Source organism: Phyllostomus discolor, chromosome 3, assembly GCF_004126475.2.
Source record: "Phyllostomus discolor isolate MPI-MPIP mPhyDis1 chromosome 3, mPhyDis1.pri.v3, whole genome shotgun sequence".
Taxonomy (NCBI): Eukaryota; Metazoa; Chordata; class Mammalia; order Chiroptera; family Phyllostomidae; genus Phyllostomus; species Phyllostomus discolor.
In genome coordinates, this window is record NC_040905.2 from 173,023,319 (window position 1) to 173,043,547 (window position 20,229).

The 20,229-nt window shown below is 43.2% G+C and overlaps 1 protein-coding gene and 1 pseudogene across 15 annotated transcripts in view; one reads left to right on the plus strand and one right to left on the minus strand.

The window, feature by feature from the left end:
* Window positions 1–19,244, minus strand: part of PRUNE2 (prune homolog 2 with BCH domain) — a 235,356-nt gene extending 216,112 nt beyond the window's left edge. For all 15 annotated transcript variants that reach the window (XR_004902220.1, XM_036021759.1, XM_036021756.1 and 12 more), the window contains exon 1: window positions 19,055–19,244. Coding sequence is in view for 14 of the 15 variants with exons in the window: in XM_036021759.1 (XP_035877652.1) it covers window positions 19,055–19,090 (36 nt within the window). In the remaining variant the exon portion in view is untranslated. The remainder of the gene's footprint in view (window positions 1–19,054) is intronic.
* LOC114490556 lies at window positions 11,889–12,816 on the plus strand (annotated as a pseudogene).
* Window positions 19,245–20,229: the final 985 nt, after the last annotated feature.

A 20,229-nucleotide genomic window follows, 5' to 3' on the forward strand; every position in this document is an offset into this window, starting at 1 on the left:
ATTTAACAGCAGTATTGGCATGGAAATATTAAAATGGATCCATCTCTGGAGATCTCCAAGTGCTAGAGACCCTGGCCTGTAACGGCTGAACTAACACCAACTCCTCATTTTGCAACTGCAGACAGAGTCCAGAAAGGATCAGTGATATCAGTGATTTGCCAGTCATACAGCTCCCACGTAGAAGGGGAACCACTCAAATCCATGTCTCATTCTCTGTAGCCACTTCTTTTTCTATGACAAAATTCTGCCTCTAAAACAAGTGCTAGCCACAAGGATGATATGGAACCAGAGTGCCAGGAGGAGAACACGGAATGAAGGAAACAATCACTGAAGAGGTTAGTCATGTATTACTCTGTGCCAGCTGCTTTGTATGTGCCACACCTCTTGGCTTAGTGGTTATTTATCCCAAAGGAAGGAGAGAGGTTGTCCCCAGTTTCACACCACATAGAGTAAAAGGGAAAAATAAAGTAACTTTTAAAAATAGATGACACTCAAAGCAAATTAAAAATACATGTAAAGATTATTCACATGTTACTGGAGAAAAGGGTTTCCATATGCAGATACGATGGTGTGCTGGGAAAAACGCCCAGCTGTGCCATCACTCTTTTTAATGTGGGGCTTGCTTTACAAGAGGGCATCACACCCTCTAGCTTGGTGTAGTAAAGGGCAGAACAGTGGAAGAAAGCTTCAGGAAGTAAATGGGACAGAAACAGGGCTTTAAAATACAAGGTAAATTTGAGATTTATGTTGAGGCCTTTCCTGGGAAAAACTGGGGCTTAAAGATCTCCCACCCCATTCCTAGCCACCCCACTAATCCTAGTTCCCTAGGTGTGTCTCCCAGGAGAACTGACAGCAAAGAGGGAAGGAGATAGGAAATAACCATTAATGTTTAGTGAGCACCTACTTAGTCCATGACAGGTAGTGGAACAGGATTTAGAAAAGATGAACAGATTTAATCTTCACAGCAGCAACCCTGGATAAAGTTTTGACTTTATCAAGAGGCAGCAAAGCATGATGTGTATGAACATAGCCTTGAGAACTAGACTGCTTGAGTTCAAAACCTGGGTCCCCTTTTTGCTTGTGTCAGTGCAGGCAAGTGAGTCATCTTTCTCTGCCTCCGTTTATCTGCCTGAAAAATGGGTATAAGCATATCTACTAAATAGGGTTACTGTGAAAAGAAAATTGTTTTAGTGAATACTTAAATAATATATATAATGCTCTTATATATGGCTGGATGAATGTTAAATAGCATTACATTTACGAGTAAACCAAGACCCAAAGTGGTTAAAATGTTCACGCAGTTAAGAAGTCACTGAACTTGACATTCTGATTCCATGACACTTGTTCCTTTCCTTTTACCTTGGGGCTGCTCAGGATGAGTTGATGAGACAAAGTCAGCCATCCAGACGAGAATCCTCATTTTGCTCCCCAGGAAACTCCCTATTTCCCCCAAGACCAGTGCCCCAGGGCCAAACTACTGACTTCTGCACAGAGTCCCGTGCCTCTCCTCTCTGCCCTTTCAGAACTTCCCAGCAAACCAACCGTGCAGCTGTCCCAGCTCACACATGTCCCAAATGCAATACAGTCACCAAGAGCTTTAAGGACTTTCACTCCACACAGTGACTGGAGGGTATAAACACTCAACCTGGAGTTAATTTCTCTAGGAGAAATTATTGCTAGTCTTATTAAAAGGCTAGGAATTTAAGCCCCTACCTTCTGTATTAATTCTGATTTCATTTATTTATGAGTAAATCTTAAACTTGGAAACGTAAGCCCTAGCTGGCATAGCTCAGTGGATTGAGTGCAGGCTGGGAACCAAAGTGTCCCAGGTTCGATTCCCAGCCAGGGAACATTCCTGGGTTGCAGGCCATAACCCCCAGCAACCGCACATTGATGTTTCTCTCTCTCTCTCTCTATCTCCATCTCCCTCCCTTCCCTCTCTAAAAAATAAATAAAAATAAATAAATAAATAAATAAATAAATAAATAAAAAATCTTAAAAAAAAAAAACTTGGAAATGTAAGTCTGATTGTCCATTATCTCTAAAATTGATGGTTTTGGAGTCCCTGATATGTTTTTCAGAGGTGAATATACCCAGCTGGTAGAAATCGTCATCGTCGTCATCATCATCATCATTATCATCATAGCAAAACTTAAATATTTTCCTTATGTATCAAATATATTTCTAAGAGCTTTGCATACACTATTTAATTTAATCCTCAAGACCCCCTCCCTATAAGGGAGATTGATTGTTATTCCAAGTTTGTATATAAAGAAACTGAGGCACAGGGAGCTTAAAGCATTTTCCCAGGCAGTCTTGTCCCATGGATCCTTCTCTGGTCATCTGGGAAAGTTAACCCAGCTTCCCCACATCCCTAACTTGGGACACAGATGCAGCCTAAAGTTTCCCAAATGTGCCATGGAAACCACCTGTCCAAGCCTCATCCAAAGGCATGAGAGATGACTAAATAGCTAGTGGAGATTTTTGCTGATGAATATTATTAAAAACTGCCAAATTATTTCAGGTTTCTTAATCAAAGGTTTTATTTGGTGAATACCTGCCTACTGATATGACCATTGGTAGAATATAAGTGTGGTTCTGTCTAGTGTCCACCTGACAGTATGAATTCTAGTTTTAAAGCATACAGTACACAGAAATGCCATCCCTAATTATTAACTCTCCTTCCTATAGAAGGATGACAATCTGTCCCCAAGCGATGCCATATAACTTGCAGCACAGGCCTATTGGAGGAGTGTACTTCCTGCGCCACTAACCATGGGCTGGGCCATGTGACTTGGCTTTGGCTGATGCAATCCAGCTGGAGGTGGCTTATTCCAGTTCTAAGAACTAACAGTGGAACCTACAGGCTCCCTGACTTTCCCTCTGCCTGAGAGCAGCCTGTTCCATGCGGTTGTTGCTCCTAGTGCTTTCACCCAGAATGAAGACAGCACTTGGAGCCACAGCTCCAACATGACCGAGACATATTTCTCGCTTGTAACATGAGCGAGAAATATGCCTTTGCTGTTGAAGCCACTGACATTGGAGATATTTGCTACCAGAACATAACCTGGTGAAAGCTGATGGATTATAAAGCAGGATCTAAAATGATTCCTAAAAACTCAAAGAGGTTTGCTAATCATCCCCCCAAACCTTAGGTTCTGAAGCCCCTCTTGGCTCCTCGCCTTCTAAGAGAAACAAAATTCTGTGTTAAGGGAAAAAAGAATTGGAAAGGGAAAAAGGGCTGTAGGAAATTGAGCGTGAACAAAGAACACCAGAGAAGCAGAGTGACTAAGCAAAAGCCCGTCAACAAAGGAAAGGCCTAAATAATAAAGGAACACCATCCATAATAAAGCATCACATATAAGCACACACCACTAACAATAGGGAGGGGGCACAAGGAAACTGACAGCCAATAAGTACCCAGATGCTAAAGGACTGCCAGAAAGACAATGTCAAAATGTGAGAAAAAAAATAATTTAGATTTAAAAAGAGACCAAAAAGTGGCAAGGAAATCTGTGAATGGTTTTGTTTTGGAGAAAAAATAAGTTTGATTCAAACACTTTGTTCCCTGCAGCAAGACCTCAGGACTACAGGTGTGCTTTCCACCCGGGGTAATTTAAGGAACCCCGCTAAGAGCCCTGGGTTTGCTAAGACCCCGCCACGCCTTCAGTTCTCTCCTCATAAACCCTCCCTGTAGCTCATTAACATATTTGTGGCCCCATGTTTTATACTGGCAGCGAATAAGAGATATTAAATACTTTTAACAACAACACATATTAAAGGCATGTGTTAGGGACAGGGTCTGCCTTATGGGTAGTTCAGATTGATAGCTGTCTTCTTGGCGTGACTGCAAAGAGATTCTCCCATACCAGTTCTTCTCTGGCTTGAAACAAAAGCACTAAAGATAAAGATTTCTTCCTCTGCATTAGATTTTTAATACCCTAGAAGGCAGCGGCACCGGTCCCATCAGGCGACCCTACTCAGTGCGATTGCACGGAGGCCACTAGAAGTAAAGTGTAGGCAACACCTCCCCTGGGAGGAAGATGCCATTTCAGTTGGGGTCAGCCCCCTGCAGATTCTGAGGAATGTTTTAAAGGGGCCATAAATAGTGGCCCCTCTCTCCCAGCTAATCAACACTCTAGCTCTTCACTACTCAGATCGCGCTCTGGGGGCTGGCAGCACCTAAGAGCTTGTTGGAAGCACAGAATCCCAGCTCCCGGCCCCAGCTGTCTGAGTCTGAGTCTGCATTTTAACAGCACCCCTGAATAACTCCTCTGCACGTGGAAGTTAAGAAGCCCTGCTGCAATGACCACTCTTCCTGAAGCGAGGCATCATGCCCCTGCGGCACGCAGAAATGGAAATATAAGACTCTCAGGTAGAGATAGCATACCGGAAATCTAGCTCTACATTCTGGGAATAACAGTGCCTCTCTCCGAGGATTGCCATGAAGGAGTCAGTTCTGACAGGTGTTAACTGCCTCACATTCTGGCCAAGAGCATGTTTTGCTGAGGGGTGAGGCCAGGGGTAAGAAGCAGGATGAAGATGTTCTGAGGAAAGCAGGGCAGAGAGAAATAATAACCCAGAACGGGATATTGATCAGGGCAAGACACTAGCTTAACCTGAAAGTTCGTATCTGGCCCTCCATGTCCTCAGCTCTATGTCTCTAATAAAGCAGAAGTGTATTTGAAAGGAGTTGGATAGTGAGGAGCTGTGGTACACAGGGTTTCCTACCAAAACCTCCTGCCCACAGTGTGCTAAGTATTTAGCAGATGTGCGTGATTCAACAACTACACAGCTAAGTCTCTCAGAGTAAGTGACTTCTACTCCCATCCCAACACTTACCAGAAAATATCATCCCAAGTATATTTCCCTCAGCGTATATTAAAGCTTCCCGACATGACATCTGTAAAGGAATTACCATACTGTTTACAGGCCATCCATAGACAATAAATTTCTCTTAAAGTCATGTTAGGATAACTGATGCCCTATAAACCTGGAATTATTATTAATACAGAATTTCAAGCCCAGACTAACCTTGAGCTCCATCTCCCTAAATTTCCTTTCACTTACATGTGGATGTTTCACTTGTTTCTTCAGTGTGAATTAATCTAACTCTTAAAATATATTGGAAAACACGGCAACCCAAGACCTCCATCCATAGGCCAATGTCTGATGCATCCTCATCTTCATGTGTGTTGAATTTAGCCATCATCTGGCCTCTGTGAGACCATGGCTATAAGATGTTGTTTCTTAGTGCAAGTTTTTTGAAAGAGAAGAATTCAGTGTAGACTACATTAAATTGCACTAAATTAATATTACTCACTATTGCTTAAATATGGGATGAATTAGGGTTTTGGCCAGTTAACAAATACACAAATGGAGAAATAGTGGGAATGGGGTAGGTGGAAGGGGAGAGAGAGATACAGAGACAGACAGACACACACACACACACACACACACACACACCGAGGGGGGACTGAGAGAGACAGAGAAAGAGAGAGAAGAGATGACTCACAGAACTGCACCTCCTCCATAGCAAGGAAAGAGCTGGTGTTACAGGCAATTAAACTTCCTTCCCCCATTACATAGAACTCTCAACTGAAGTGAACATAAGCACCATCCAGCCATCATCCAGCCACCTGTTGCCTCCATTACAGGTATGCGGGATGAAGCCCAAAGGACCTTCAGAGACCTGCCTCTCAAGAACCCCCTGTGCATCACAGGTCCCAAGCACCTGTGAAGCTCAGCGTGTTTCCACCAAAGACACATCCATTAATCTCGCACTTATAAACTGCTAGAGTCCATCACACAAAACTCCAAAGCTCTGTGGACATGCTTTCCTGTGCGTTTCCTATAACACAGCTTCATAAAATACATTTCATCACTGGATATTCTCCTCTTGGAAAAGTGCCCTGTATTTTTCTTTTATGGAGCTGAATCCAAACCACTAAACTGTCAATGAAACCTTCAAACTATCTTTTCAAAGTGTGGACCAATTTTTCTTCTTACAGATGCCACTGGAATATAAAGCTTGGGAATCAAAAGACACAGATTCTATGGCCAACTCTGCCCTTTGCCAGCTGAGTGTTCTTGAGGAAGGCTGCATCTCACCTTGCTGGCCTTGTTCTCTCATCTCTGATGTAAATATAAAATGTGTCTTATACAAGGTTGATTAAGCGAGATCGCATAGGTGGGAGCAGTTATAAAGTGCAATACTGAGGCACTTGAATTATCACACCAAGTATAACAGCAACTGGCTAGACTGTTCCATACAGTTCACTCCTTTTGAAATAAGAGAAGAAGTGAAACGAAAAAGAAGTGCCATCCCTAGTCAGATTCTACCTCACTATCTCAAGTATCAGCTGTACAGGGTGGAGCAAACATTGCATTATGATCACCTCAAGTTAGCAGCAAGGCAGCTTCAGATTATTTGCTCGGATCCATATTTTAAAAATTAGCATAGTACTCTCCCCACTGTATTGTAAAGCTTCTCATTTGCCAGGAGCACAGAAGACACCTGAAATCTGTGTTTGGCTCTGGGACAAGTTAATCTTCCTGAACCTCTCTGAGTCTTAAAATTTGGTAGATTTCATCCAGTTGAAAAAAATTTATCAAGATTCTTAAGAATATTTATATCTTTTGTTCCAATAAGCACATGTTTGAAAAGCTATTTTGAGGACATAATCCTAAACAGGATAAAATATTTTGAGTACAAAGATATTTTGGTGCAATTAACAATAGCAAAAAAAAGAAAAGATAATTAAAATGTTTAACCATAGTATACCTTTTTAATTAAATTATATGTTACTATTTAAGATGTGGATTTGGAATATTATGCAATAACACAGAGAAATATTTAACAAATAATGTTAAGTAAAGTAAAAATCAAGATATCAAAATATATGAATATCTCATTTTAACCCTCTGCACAAGACTAAGAAATGTTGCCAAGTGCCATGCTTCAATGAAAGTAATTTTTAGTTTTAGTTTTTATATTGTCTACAGGTCATATTTCAGCTTTCCTCTATTTCCCAAATTTGCTTTAATGCTTATTTATTATTTTATAAATAAATGAAGCCTAAAACATAATACCATGAGGTGGGAATAGACAAAGTCTAAAGTCCTCTGTCTCAGTATTAAAGATTTATCCTTCTATAATAGTTTCAATGTAAAGATCTATGATTGAAATAACTATCAGTTTCACAGCAAAAAGTCCCTTGTAAAAGACTATCGTCACAGAATCTTGTGTCTAAACTCGTGGACTGTGATGCCTGTTACCCACACCACTCCCTGAAGTGATACATCAGGGTGTGTCCGGTGTGACACAGTGACCAGGGTGTCTGGATATAAATCTTACCGGAAGTCCAACAAAGGAGCCAGCAGTAACCAGCATGGTGGAGTTTGCGAATTTATCAAAGCAGCCCACATAAATGCTAGCTTATGACACTCTTTGAGTGTGACTTGGTTTTTACACCGAGGTCATGCTTGGTCAGGAGGCTATTTTGGCATGAAATAATTTTTTCCTCCATAAGGCTCGGACTGACCTAATGCTTTGGAAGGCTAATGAATTTTTCAAAATGTTTTAAAAGCCAGTTCTGGAAAGGCATTTTGATCTGCATCCACCACCATGAGTTTATGTCAATTTTTCTGGAGCCTGGAGCCAAGGGTGATGGCGCCTCGGGCCACCATCCAAAGGCATCAGCCAAGGACACAAATACGGACCTACTGGAATCTCTTGGATTCACACACAGCTTTATGTTAGGGGTTTACAAAGCAAATGCACAATGAAATAATAGGAGAAATATTCAGCTAGAGGATAAAATTCTCCCTCTTATTTACATTTTCTGTGACCGTTATATATTTCTTAAGGCCGGGCTTTCAGTTTGTCCACTGCCTAAAAAGAAACAAAAATTTCTCCCAATGATCTTGACAAACATTCAAAACACAGAACAAAACCTGAAATAAAGTTTAAGCTTGTATTAATCCATAAAATTTGGTTGAAATGCTGCTCACCTTGCCCTGAAACAATCCAGCTCGGCCCCCAAAAGGCCACGTTCTCGGAGTCTGTTTATATCGTAGCCGTCAGAGTGCAAGAGTCTTACCCGCTACGTCAGCCAGGAAATGTTGCACACAAAGCAAATGAGGCTGATAAGGACCAGGGAGAAGATGGAAGCAGAGAAAGGGGTGGGGGGCTGGTAGAGAGAGACTTGCCCCCTTGCTGCCCTGGAGAGGGGTCCTGGGACACTATCTCCTGGGGGAGCAGCTGCACACGGGTCCTCTCAGATGTACCCATGCAGGCAACAGCTGATCTGTCCACCAGCTGCGACACTTCCGTCTTCCCAGGGCCAGGTGCCAGTCTGACCAGCACCACTGACCACTTGCTAGAGAATACGTGTATGAAGAGTGTAAAAGTGTTTCTACATGCAGGAGAAACTTCTGCCTCCGCTCTTTCCTCTTTTCCGTTTTAGAGAGCAAGAGGCAAGCATGCACACAGGGCTTTAGTACCCTTTAATTAGTTGCCAGATAATTATTCTCAGCAAAACAAACGAATTTCTTTTAAAGCAAAATAAAGCCACTCATCCTGAAAGTCCTGTTTTTTCACCTGAAGGAAAGAAATGGTTCCTATGAATGGGAACCCTTCCCCAAAACCCTTTCAAATGATCAAGAGCCCATCAGGAGGCTGCCCCTCCTGCTCAGGCTGTTAGGGATCTCATTTTACAGGCCCAGGCTCATTACTGCAGCTTTGCTGTGGAGTCCAGAACCAGGTTTAGTTGTGAACTCAGGATGGGGGTGGGGTTTCTTCTGTCCTGTGCATGCCTCAGGACAAGCCTCCCCACGTCAGGCTCACAATTTTAGCACTGTCACTGTCCGTCCTGACTACTGACTCACTTGTTATAAACCCTGACATTTCACATATCTGGTTTCACTCAAGAATGAGGTCTCCTATGCAGGGGGACTTTTTCAGACGACCAAAGCTTAGCTTTCCTGCGACAATTTCTTTTCTATTTTTTTCTCTTTTAATTCCCTGAGTTGGAAATTTTTTTCTGAAATTGCTCGAGTACACTACATTTCTCCTTAAATAGGATACAGAGCTTAAACGATCCTTTTTTGCTGATTACTCAGGGTCATTACTGTGAGTATCAGTGATGGGCTTTACCTCACTGATGTATGGCCCCAGAAGCTGTGCAGATTTTTAGGACTATTTACCCCGCACCAGATGCAATGGCAGTTATTGAGGACCTGCTTCTCATGGGTTCTTTTTGGTTTGTGTTTTGTTTGTGCAGTTCCTCCCTTGTGAGTTATCAGCAATCACAGCCTTTGGCAGCTGGCCTCTTCCATCACCTCCCCGCTGAGAAAAACCAAGCTTGTCAAAGTACAAATGAAGTAATGTCTGTGGATATGCAGCTAACATTCCTGTGTCTATGCTGTGCTCCTAGCAGTCTCTGGATGATTTACAGGTATCATCTCATGAAGGGGGTCAGAAATAGAGTTAGGACATTTTCTTGTGAGAATAGAACTAACTGTAAAGGTATGTTTTCACTAATCAATTTTAGCTGCCTCTTGCATAATTCTCAGTTTTCAGGAGCCTCTGGGTTGGCTGACATGGCCAAATAAGTGAACTCCAGACACATGAACTGTTGCTCTTGCTACTTACTCATTCCAGCCCAGGTTTTGGAAGAATATTCTTTTATGGCTCACCATTTTTCAAACTTCCTTCCCCCCCGAATCTCTATTCTCTTTTCTCCTACTTCCCTTCCAATTCCACCTCCACCTTCCTCTTTCATTTCTCCCCTCTTTTCTTTGCTTTTATGTGCATCTTAAGTATAGCCAATGATTTTCTGGGCACTACGAAGCCAATGGACTTCTCCACACAGCTGAGAGCTGAGTCCCAAGGCCAACATTTCTTGCTAGCTGTGTCACCTGGGGTGAGCTCACCCGCCTTACAATCAATCAATCAATCATTCAGAGTACTCCTTCTCGCCTCCAGCAAGAAAGTGACAACAATGAAGAAGTCTGTGAAACCAAAGATGTGTTCACAAACTTGATAGCAAATAAGGGACAACTTTTAACTTTTTGGGAAAAAAAAAAAAACGCTTTCTTATTATTTGAAGTTCACTAAATATGCACAATATATTTGGTTGCTCCTAGGTTAGTTACATATCCTATCTCTCAAATAACTTACCGGTCATTTATTTTTCCTTCAAATGGGAATACAGTGAGAAAATGCTCCCAATTTATTTCACCTAGCAGTCTCTGGATGATTTATAGGTACCATCTCACGAAGGGGGTCAGAAATAGAGTTAGGACACTTTCTTATGAGAACAGAACTAACTGTAAAGGTATGTTTTCACTAATCGATTTTAGTTGCCTGAAGGAAATCCAAATCATAGACAGCCCAGCACCATATTGTTCTCATAGCAGGTTTTCAATATTGCTTGATTACTCAGTAATCTGAGGGTTTTTATTTGATTGACTGGTTCAGTTTCTGAGAGACAGGAAGAGAGGGAGAAATAGATGGAGGGAAACATGGATGTGTGAGAGAAACATTGATTGGTTGCCTCTCGCACACCCCTGACTGGGGACCTTGTCCACAACCCAGGCTTGTGCCCTGACTGATAATTGAACTAATGACCATTCAGTTTGCAGGGACGATGACCAACCCACTGAGCCACACCAGTCAGGGCTATCTGAGGGTTTTTAATATAAAACAATCAACACAGAGAAATGAACTTCTCTTGGGTCAAAGTGAATTTACCTTTCAGCCCTCTTATTAGCCTGTGAAACTGTTCACTTTTTACTTGAAAAGAATTAAATGTCCCAGGACCTCTCTTGGGAAGAGGTACTTGTGGATGAGAGAAAGGGTCCTAGAATTGGAGACAGGTGATTTCAGAACAAAGCCTGGCTCTGCTCTTTACTGACTATGAAACTTTGGGCCAACCTCACTGAGCCTGTTTCCTCAAGTGCAAAAAGAAAATTCTCGCTACCTCACAAGATCACTGTGGACACTGAGTGTAAAAATGTATCTCCTAGAGCTAAGACAGACATTCAACAAATTTTAGTTGAACAAAAGGGAGCTAAGAATTGTCCCTGTTTCTAAATAGGGCTTTCTGGCTCTCTTCTCCATCAGTGGCTTTTCATGCTTTATTACTATAGATAGAGAACATATTAGCATCTTAGTACATGCATACCTGCAACAGCCCTAAAAGGGGAGTGCTGTTATTGTTCTCATTTCACAGATGAGAAAATTGAGGTACAGCAAAGTACTGAAGTTGCCCGACAATAAGTAAAAATGGCAATGTTAGACTTTGAGATCAGATAGCTGGCTCCAGAGTCCACACTATTAGCCGCCATAGCATATGGCATTTAAGGCAAAGGAGTGAAGAGGAAGAAAACAGGATCTCCAAGGTTCCTCCAAATCCAAAAGTGCTCTCTGAGATTCTTCCCAAATATTCATGTTAGGGCTGGCAACTTTGACTATAGGCTGCTTCACCGTCACCCAGGTTAGGGGCTCAGGTGTAGAAATGTGTGCTCCCAGAGAAGTCACCAGTCATAAAGGATGATGACACAGATGTGACTTTGATTTATTGACGTCTGCTTTCAGCTACTTGTTTCTATGCCCCTGCATGATATATTACTAAGAAAGCTAATTCTCAAATGTGAGTATGTGAACCGTGAACTACACAAGACTTGTTGCCAAAATATATTCAAGAATATATACATTCCAGTCAGTCCTGTATAAAAGCTAGCCTCATTATTTTGCAATAACATAGTATGAACTACATACTCTGTGCAAAGTGCTGTGTGGCAAAGAGGTGACCTTAATGTTTCTCACCTCTTTCTAATCAACCAGCTGGGATATCTGCACACTGTCACCAGACCTCCTTCAGACTCAGGCCTTTAAGAGTCTGTACCTGTTCATCCACTTACTCATTTTTATTGAGCCACTACCATATGTCACACTTTGTGCAAGACTTTTGCCTTAGGGCTTCATTCAGTCTAAAACCACTTTGCTATTCTTTGTGCTTAGCACAGTATGACTCAGAGTTCCAAGAAGCATCTGAAGCATGTAGCAGCTCCAAAGCATTGGATGCTGCATAAACTAATCAGTGTGTTTTCCTCTCGTCCATTGACTCATCCCCATAAACTGAGAGAATATTTTCCCCACATCTTTTCCTAAGGAACAGACTTAAATCTACCCTGAAAGGTGATGAATTAAGGAAGATGTGTATGCAGTGGTTCAGTAAGATTGATGTCCAGGTCTGAACTAATATAGCCTACCCTGGTGGTTTTATGGACATCATCAGCATTGATAAGACAGTAAAGAATTTCCATCTGGTCTATGACACCAAGGGTGGCTTTGCTATTTATTATATTACACCTGAGGAGGCCAAGTACAAGTTGTGCAAAATAAGAAAGATCTTTGTAGACACAAAAACATCCCTCATCTGGTGACTCATGATGCTCACACCATCTGCTACCCCAATCCTTCATCAGAGTGAACCACACTGTTCAGATTGATTTGAAAACTGATTACTGATTTCAACAAGTTTGATGTTGTTAACCTGAGCATGGTAATGGGAGGTGCTAACTTGGGAAGAATTGGTGTGATCACCAACAAAAAGAGACACCCTGGTTCTTTTGATGTGGTTCAGGTAAATGATGCCAATGGCAACAGCTTTGTCACCCAGCTCCCTAACATTTTTGTTACTGAAAAGACAATAAACCATGTAATTCTCTTTCCTGAGAAAAAGCTATTGCTTCACCATTACTGAAGAGAGAGACAAGAGACTGGCGGCCAAACAGAGCAGTAAGTGAAACATGATTGGAAGGTTTTGTACTCAATTAAGGATAATATGGCATGATTCATTGCCTCCCCCCCACCCCCCCACCCCCCAAATGCTACTTACTGAGCTTCAGGCACTGCACCAGGCCCAAGAGATGCCATGATGAGCAAAACCATACAGAGACCCTGGCTCTATTCTCATTAATCAAATAAGCATTCCCAATAGAGATATAATGACAAGCTGAGATAAGTAAGCTAAAAAAAATAACACCTGACTTATACTCATGAAATGGGGGAGGTGGGGTAGGGAGGGATCATTTAGCAAAGTCATCCCTTCTTCTTCACCTAATCAGAAGAGGTAGGAGTTATTTAAGCCACGAGAAGGCAGGAGGAAAAGCCCGCAGAAACTGGGCAGCAGACCGGGCCAGAGTCCAGGGTCAAACTAAGTGTTGTTTGTTCTCCTAAGAGCAATGGAAAGTGATTATGAGGTTTTAAGGGAGAAGTGGGAGAAGTGTGAAAGAGGCTTTCAAAGTGACCTACCTCATACCAGTTGGAGAGTGGTTTGTAGGAGACCAACCAAACGGTTGGCCATTGCTGGCCATTGCTGGCCATTGCTCCCTCCCTCCCAGCTAGCCATTGCTCCCACCCAGATGATTTAGTGGTATCTGGAATATGACAGGTGGGGAAGGGACAGAGGAGAAGGAAATTCCCAGTTGGAGAAATTGGATGAATCAATATTACTCACTGAGATAAGAAACTGAAGAAAAGGACCAACTTGGGGGCAAATGGAGAGGAGCAAGCATTATTCCAGGTTCTATGCTATGGTGCTATAGGCACATTATTTTGCTTTACAACAAATCTGTGAAACAGGTATCATTTTCCCATTTTCCATATTAAAAACCCAAGGCTTTTTAAAATCAGCTTATTAGTTTTTCTAACCGAGCTTTCTAGGGTCTGCTTTTCCTGGGCAATCTAGTGCCCAGTTACACCCCCCAAGAGCCCTTAAAAAGAAAGATTACTTTTCCCTTGAAAGTCAAGCCCAAAGCCACAGGGCTCAGATAGACATGGATCTGGGACATTGCCGGAGGTTTTGAGTAGGCGACTGTGGGACCCATGGCTCTATATCAAAATCCATGTCAATGCTGCCGCCTGAATATACCAGCCCTGCCCCTTCCAGTTTCTTTCCAAAGACTCCAAACTCCATGACTCTCCCATAAACCCCAGCATGCAAAAAGAATCAATGACCAAGGCAAAACCATAGATTTTACCCCTCTGGTCCTCAGATGTTCTTTCCCCTTTTGAAGCCTTCATCCAGACTTAGGTATTCTTCCCTCACTCCTTTCTCTGCTCAGCTAGCACTCCAGGGAGGAGTGGAGGTGAGGGAAGAGTGATACCTCCATCACCAAGGCACCAGTGTTTATGAGAGCTGCCCAGAGAGGTACACCAAACCCAACATGATGTTAATATCAGCCCAGAGAAATGCTACAGATGACCAAAGTTGTTACTTTTGTACATAGTTAGTTACACTACATATTCCCCAAATCACAGATTAAAGGGTGTCTTCACTCACCTGATCACGTCCTTCAAGACACAAGGTGCTATCTGAATTGTAGTGACCAATTCTTTAGCTGTAAGGCAGACCAGTCCACTCTAAGATTTACACTGAAAAAGTCTGGGTCTTCTCTGCAGGCCCTGAGACTGGGACAGTCACAGCTCATGGCAGTGAGAAGCTGAGAGCTCAGGCAGTGAGAAGCCGAGCTGACTCCAGGACTAAAGCAATCAAGGGCTCTTCTCTTATCAGAACCTAAGTGGGAGGCGCCACATACACAGAAGTGCTTTGGGTTCTTGAGTTTCCTGCTCAGGATGCTCTGGCACCATTTCAAATGCACCAGCTCTCACTTATGATGGGGAGGGATCTGATCCCGTGGATGGTGATCAGAATGACCTCAGCTCTCCAAGGGAAACTGCTCTGCCAGCGTCTCCATCATTGCTAGTCCTCACCACAGCGGCCCTTTGAAAGGCATGGAACTTCCACTTCAAAAGCGCTTTTATAGACATGCATGACCTTCTTCCCATTAAGGAAATCAGGAAGAATATATTCCTCCAAATTCCAATCAAGATGATAGATTACTCTGCAGACATGGCACAGTCTTTTTTCATTTTTTTTTTAAATTTCATCTCTATAGACTCTAATATGGTTGTTCATTTAGAGTTTTGAATGCATTTTCTTGTCTCTATGCCATATACCACAGAGTATAAGTTGACATGCAGGTCACCCAGAACTTTTATTCTGTGGAAGTCCCCATATTGATCAATACCCACTGCAGTGTGAGCCCTTCACCTGCAGTTGTCACTGCTGAAGTGGCAGGTGCATTCTCCAGACCGTAGTGGTGATCCTGTTCCCCACCCTGTCTTTGAAAACAGCATTCCTGGGACATTAATATGCCTCGAATCCATCCGGTGGCAGCTGACACTCCTGCCACAAACACACTCACACACAAGGCTGGCTCATGACCTACCACTCACGGCATGTGTGCTGCAGTGCCTCCCACCCTCGAGCAGCTGCTTCAGTTGCATCAGCGGGTGAAGTCTGGGCAGTGGGAGAGGCTCAGCAGCCAGCAGCCAGTCTACCCAGTGTAGGGACCCTGGCTTCCTGCCAACCAGAGCCCCAGGGTTCTCGGTTCCCATTTACCTCATTTCCCCCTCCTAATGTTCATAAAAACTTCAACAATTTACTGCCATCATGAGGTTGTCTTGGCCTGAATAGTTTTCTGAGCTGGTCCCTATGAAATGGAGGATATTTCCTAAACTACAGACTAGGGCAGGAAGCTCTCAATTTCCCTCACCATAGAAACAGTATAACTAAGAATGATGAAGACACCACCATAGAACTGGTATAACTAAGATGAAAAGCATGGCTTAAACTTAAGGGCAGACCTGGAACTACAGGATTTGATCTCTGTTTCTATTCCAGCTCAGCATAGGCAGGTGGAAGAAAAGCCAGGTGGGCAGTGGCAAGAGAGAGAAAGAAAATGTGTCTTCAGATCAGAATTAGCTGAGTTCTCGCACGGAGTAGTGGACAAAGGTAACAAACATCACCCTTTGATTACCACCTCAATTGCCCTGGGGTCTAGCTCTCACACTGCTTACTCTGCCGTTCTGATTGTTTTCGCAATAATTGCGTCAATTCCCTGTCAAGAAGGTACTGTTTCTGCAGACTGTGCATGGCGGGAGTGACTACTTCCCTTGCTGCCCTCCACCTTTAGTCGAGGTTTTTCTTTTTTACAAAGAAGTTCCAGGCACCTACGCCTGTCCTGACAAGTCAGAGGCAGGTGTCCTAGGGAAGCATTTGAGTTCCAGGAGTGGAGATCCCTCTGAAGCCATGCCTGGGGTTTACTTTCGCCATTTCTGATCTGCTTTACCTATTCTCTGGAATGAAGGGTGGTATCAGAAGTTTTAGGGAAAAGAGGGATGAGATTACATCAGTGAATCTGCCTCAGTTTAAAGACTTGAAAACCCAGACTGGGATGATAAATAGAATGAAAAGAGTGCTTTCCCAATTTCAACAAAAATAATCTCCCAACTACCTGATAAAAATTCAAAAGCATCCCTTCTGCTTCTAAGATTTCTGTCCCACCCAAGGGCCTGGCCCAGAATGGGAGAACTTCTCCTCTCCCAATGACAGATGGATAATAAATATTCCTAGTTAGGATTAAAAAGCACACAAATAAAGTCCCCCAAGTTTGATGATTGGAGACTTTGTCTATGGTTAACAGCAATTCAGTTTTGGAGTTTTAAATGTCTTTGGTCTGTTGAAATTAACTAGCTTTGATGGTGATAGTGCTAAGGCTTTGGAAGGGACATTAACTCCTTCAAACCATTCAAAGATATGTATTGCACTTACAGAATATCAAAGAAGTGAAGTAGGTAGGAAAAATCTGCCAATTAGACTTTTTTCAGGTATTGTTTAGATAGGTTTGTATTGACTTCTGATGGAAAACAGCTTAAACATAACATATAAATTCTACCTAATTCTGGTCTAATAAAGCTTAAATGAAAACCAGCACAATGATTTTCTCCTCATTAGAATGTGACTCAAAATATAGCCTAATTTTAAAAAAATTCTGCCATTTCTGTATGAATAAACTCACAAGTGAATGCTGTAATTATTGATTTTTTTCCTCTTAAACAAATCTGTTCTCTTAAACAAAGGTTATCTACTATAATAGTTGAATGTTGCATATGAAGTAAAAACTTTGTACCTAGAACATGCAATTTGTCAGGGAAAATGTGGCACTAAAAGTGACCAAACCACCTTTGCTGCGGCTGAATGTGACAGACTAATTGCGATCTCTAATGAGAAACCTATTCCAAGAAAAAAACAAAATTAGCAGTAATTGTTCTTCTGGCTAAAGCAGGAGACTGGGAACAGTATTTCAAACAACCATTTCCTTTTCCTGTCTTTATTTTTTTAATGATGTAGAGCAATTGCTCAGCTAATGAAGGGATTCAGTAAATAAACTTACACATGACTTTCAACTGATTACTCTGAAACAGGGACTTTTTTATTCCAGCAATTGCTCTTCGAAAATGAGACAAACCTCTTGCTCACTCTCCACAATGTAAATGTTTATTGTTAAAATAAATATAAGGGGGGTGGAGTACAGGTGCAGTCTAAAATTGCATTTATCATTGATCATCATTTATTTTCTTCCATAAAAATTACTAAATAAATAAGCAGCCAAAACGGATCTTCCTTTTTGACCATCTCTCACTCATCACTAGGCAAAGAACACAGAGCATACTTGTACTGTCAGAAATGCAAGTGAGTTTCTGCAATCTGTGTTTTCCTTCACAGGCTCATATACAACTCTTAGGGGGGTCAGCAATAAACACAGAAACAATCTCATAGTTTTTCAATTCTAAAATCCCCACACTCAGCTCTCTGGGAGGCTTATGGTACAAGACAAAGTACTTATATTAGCACTAATCAACTTAAAGGTCTTTTAAAAGATACTTACAGTTAAGTCATGGTAAGAATCACACTTTCCTCTGCACTCCCTCTGTTGTTTGAGGGTGAGTTACAGTAACAAGCCTGCAAATATCCTGCCTTGTGATTAAGATGTCACCTTAATGCAGACTTTATATTTTGGCTTCTAAGGTTTAAAGGTTAAAGGCATCATAAATTATGCATTTCCTCCTATGTCAGGCCCGTAAAAGGTGCTTTCACTGTTCATTAAAGATATTGCTACTAAAAGGGCAGAGGCTTTTGTTTTGAGTGCCGAAACGGAAACATTTCCATTATGTTTATTACTGCTATGCAGGAGAGCCAAAACAATTCAGAATTAGGAAACTGTTAGGATCTGTTGTTCCAGAATATATAGCAACTGTCAATGTGCACAGTGAAATTTTGGTTCACTCTTTGTACAACAAAACAGTTAAACATAGCTGGCCAACACACTGTTCTCCAGGAGAACAACAGTCTGGCAAAACCCACACGGCCAGCAACAGTTGGGGCTTTCCCCTTCTCTCTCTGTCCCGTGTGGTACAGATCTGAGTAAGGACCAGAGAGACACACAGTTCACAGGCTAGTATCCCCACCTCCCACACTGGAGCAAGCTCTGAGTGTGGTGAGTTTGTATAAACTGCGCATTGGCACATGTGCTTCCTCACTTATGTTTTGCCACCACCTCCAGCTAAAGCCAATTCCAAAAGATACTTTTTAAAATTTTTAAAAATCTTTATTGTATTTATTTCCATTACCATTTAATCTCCTTATCCCCAACCCTGCCCCCCAGCAATCACCACAGTGTGTCCACCTAAGAGATTCTTATTTTCCTTCTACACTTACATGTACTGCATCTGCAGAGGCTGGGCTCTTTTTTCAAGGAGCACCACACCCTTTCATCCTCTAGCTTTCAGGAGCAAAACACAGATTTGGCTGCACCTGCCTCTCTCCAATCTCAGGCAGAAGGGACCAAAACTGGACACACAGCACCCAACTTGAGTCAGGTTATGACCGCCCCCAGCCCGGCATTTTGCCTGGCTTGAGGGAGAATTCTACAGACAGATTGCTTGCAGTAAGCACCCGAGTTCCAGATTTTTTTTTTCCAGGGGACAGCCCGTATACCCTGACAACTAAATGACAAAGTTATCTCTTCCTCTTCTACAGCAATGCCCTTTCTTCTCCATCAGAACACACACACACATACATACACGCACACGCGCACACAGCCACACACAACTCACAGCCTTGCTTCCTCAACTTACCAGTTTAGACTTGGCGCGTTGCAAAAATTCTTCCATATCGTTGCGAGAGGTTTGACCAGAGGTACCCGGAGGGGCTCAGAGGAAGATCTCTGTCGGGAGAGAGGAGCGGAGTCTCCGGGTAGTGGCCGCCTGGGGCGCAGCGACCAGCTGCTCCGTCCTGCCGCTCGGAGGCGGCAGAGGCTGTGCCAGTACCCTCGGTGGTGGCGTCCCAGGGCTCCCAGCCCCACCCCCTGCGCTCCTCCACCCGCTCAGGACACAGGCTATGCCCTATTATGGAAAGTGGGTGTGCCTCAGGGAGACCCAAGGCGCACCCAGCAAGCTCCCTGCCAGCGCCTGCGGGGCCGGAGCTCACGACCTGGACCCTGGGGGCGGGTGTGTTGGGGGATGGCCAGGGGCTCCTCGGCCAATCGCAGGGCCCTGCTGCGGCCTCCTGACGTGGCGCGCCTAAAGCTGCTGCAACCATGGACAGCGCCCAGAAGTGCGAGCCAAGTGCAAGGGGCTGCTGCAGAGGGAACCTCTGCCGCAAGCACTCTGTCAGTATGGGGATGGTGGGAAGAGGGCAAGTGGTGGAAGAGGCCCCCTAAGGAGACCCCCTCCTTGGCCAGCGCCCCCTTGGCTAGCTGGCACGTTAGAGAGCGCTCCAGCGATCACCTAATGAGCTGGTTCTGCTGGCCTAGCCAGGGGATGCTCTCAGCTAGATTGGGGGGGGGGGGGGAGGGAGGAATGAAGAGGGGGGGTGGCTGTTACTGCTGAGCTAAAAGCAGTATAACCTTGATGGAAAATAATCAGAAGAGCAAGCTGGAAGGTTGTGCAAGATTGCATCCATCCTCCTTGGCCTCAAAACATACCCACCCAGCAAAGGGCATCTGCAGTTCACCCCAACTGGATCCCTGTATGGTGGCCCTGGGCTGGTGCACAGATAAATCCTTCTGCAGTCTGCATCGCTCCCTGGCATGTTCACTCAGGGGAAGCTGGGGCAATAGCCCCTTCCTACTGCACAGGGGCCTGTGTTTCTACAAGATTCCCAGATAATTTCTACATGCCTTAAAGTTTAAGCACGGCAATATGCACTTAAATATATAGCTGTGGACCTTATAAACCTTAGAGTTTTGATGTGTGTACTCTCTAGGCTTATCATTTCACCAGAAATACCACCTCAGGCTTTCTCTTACATC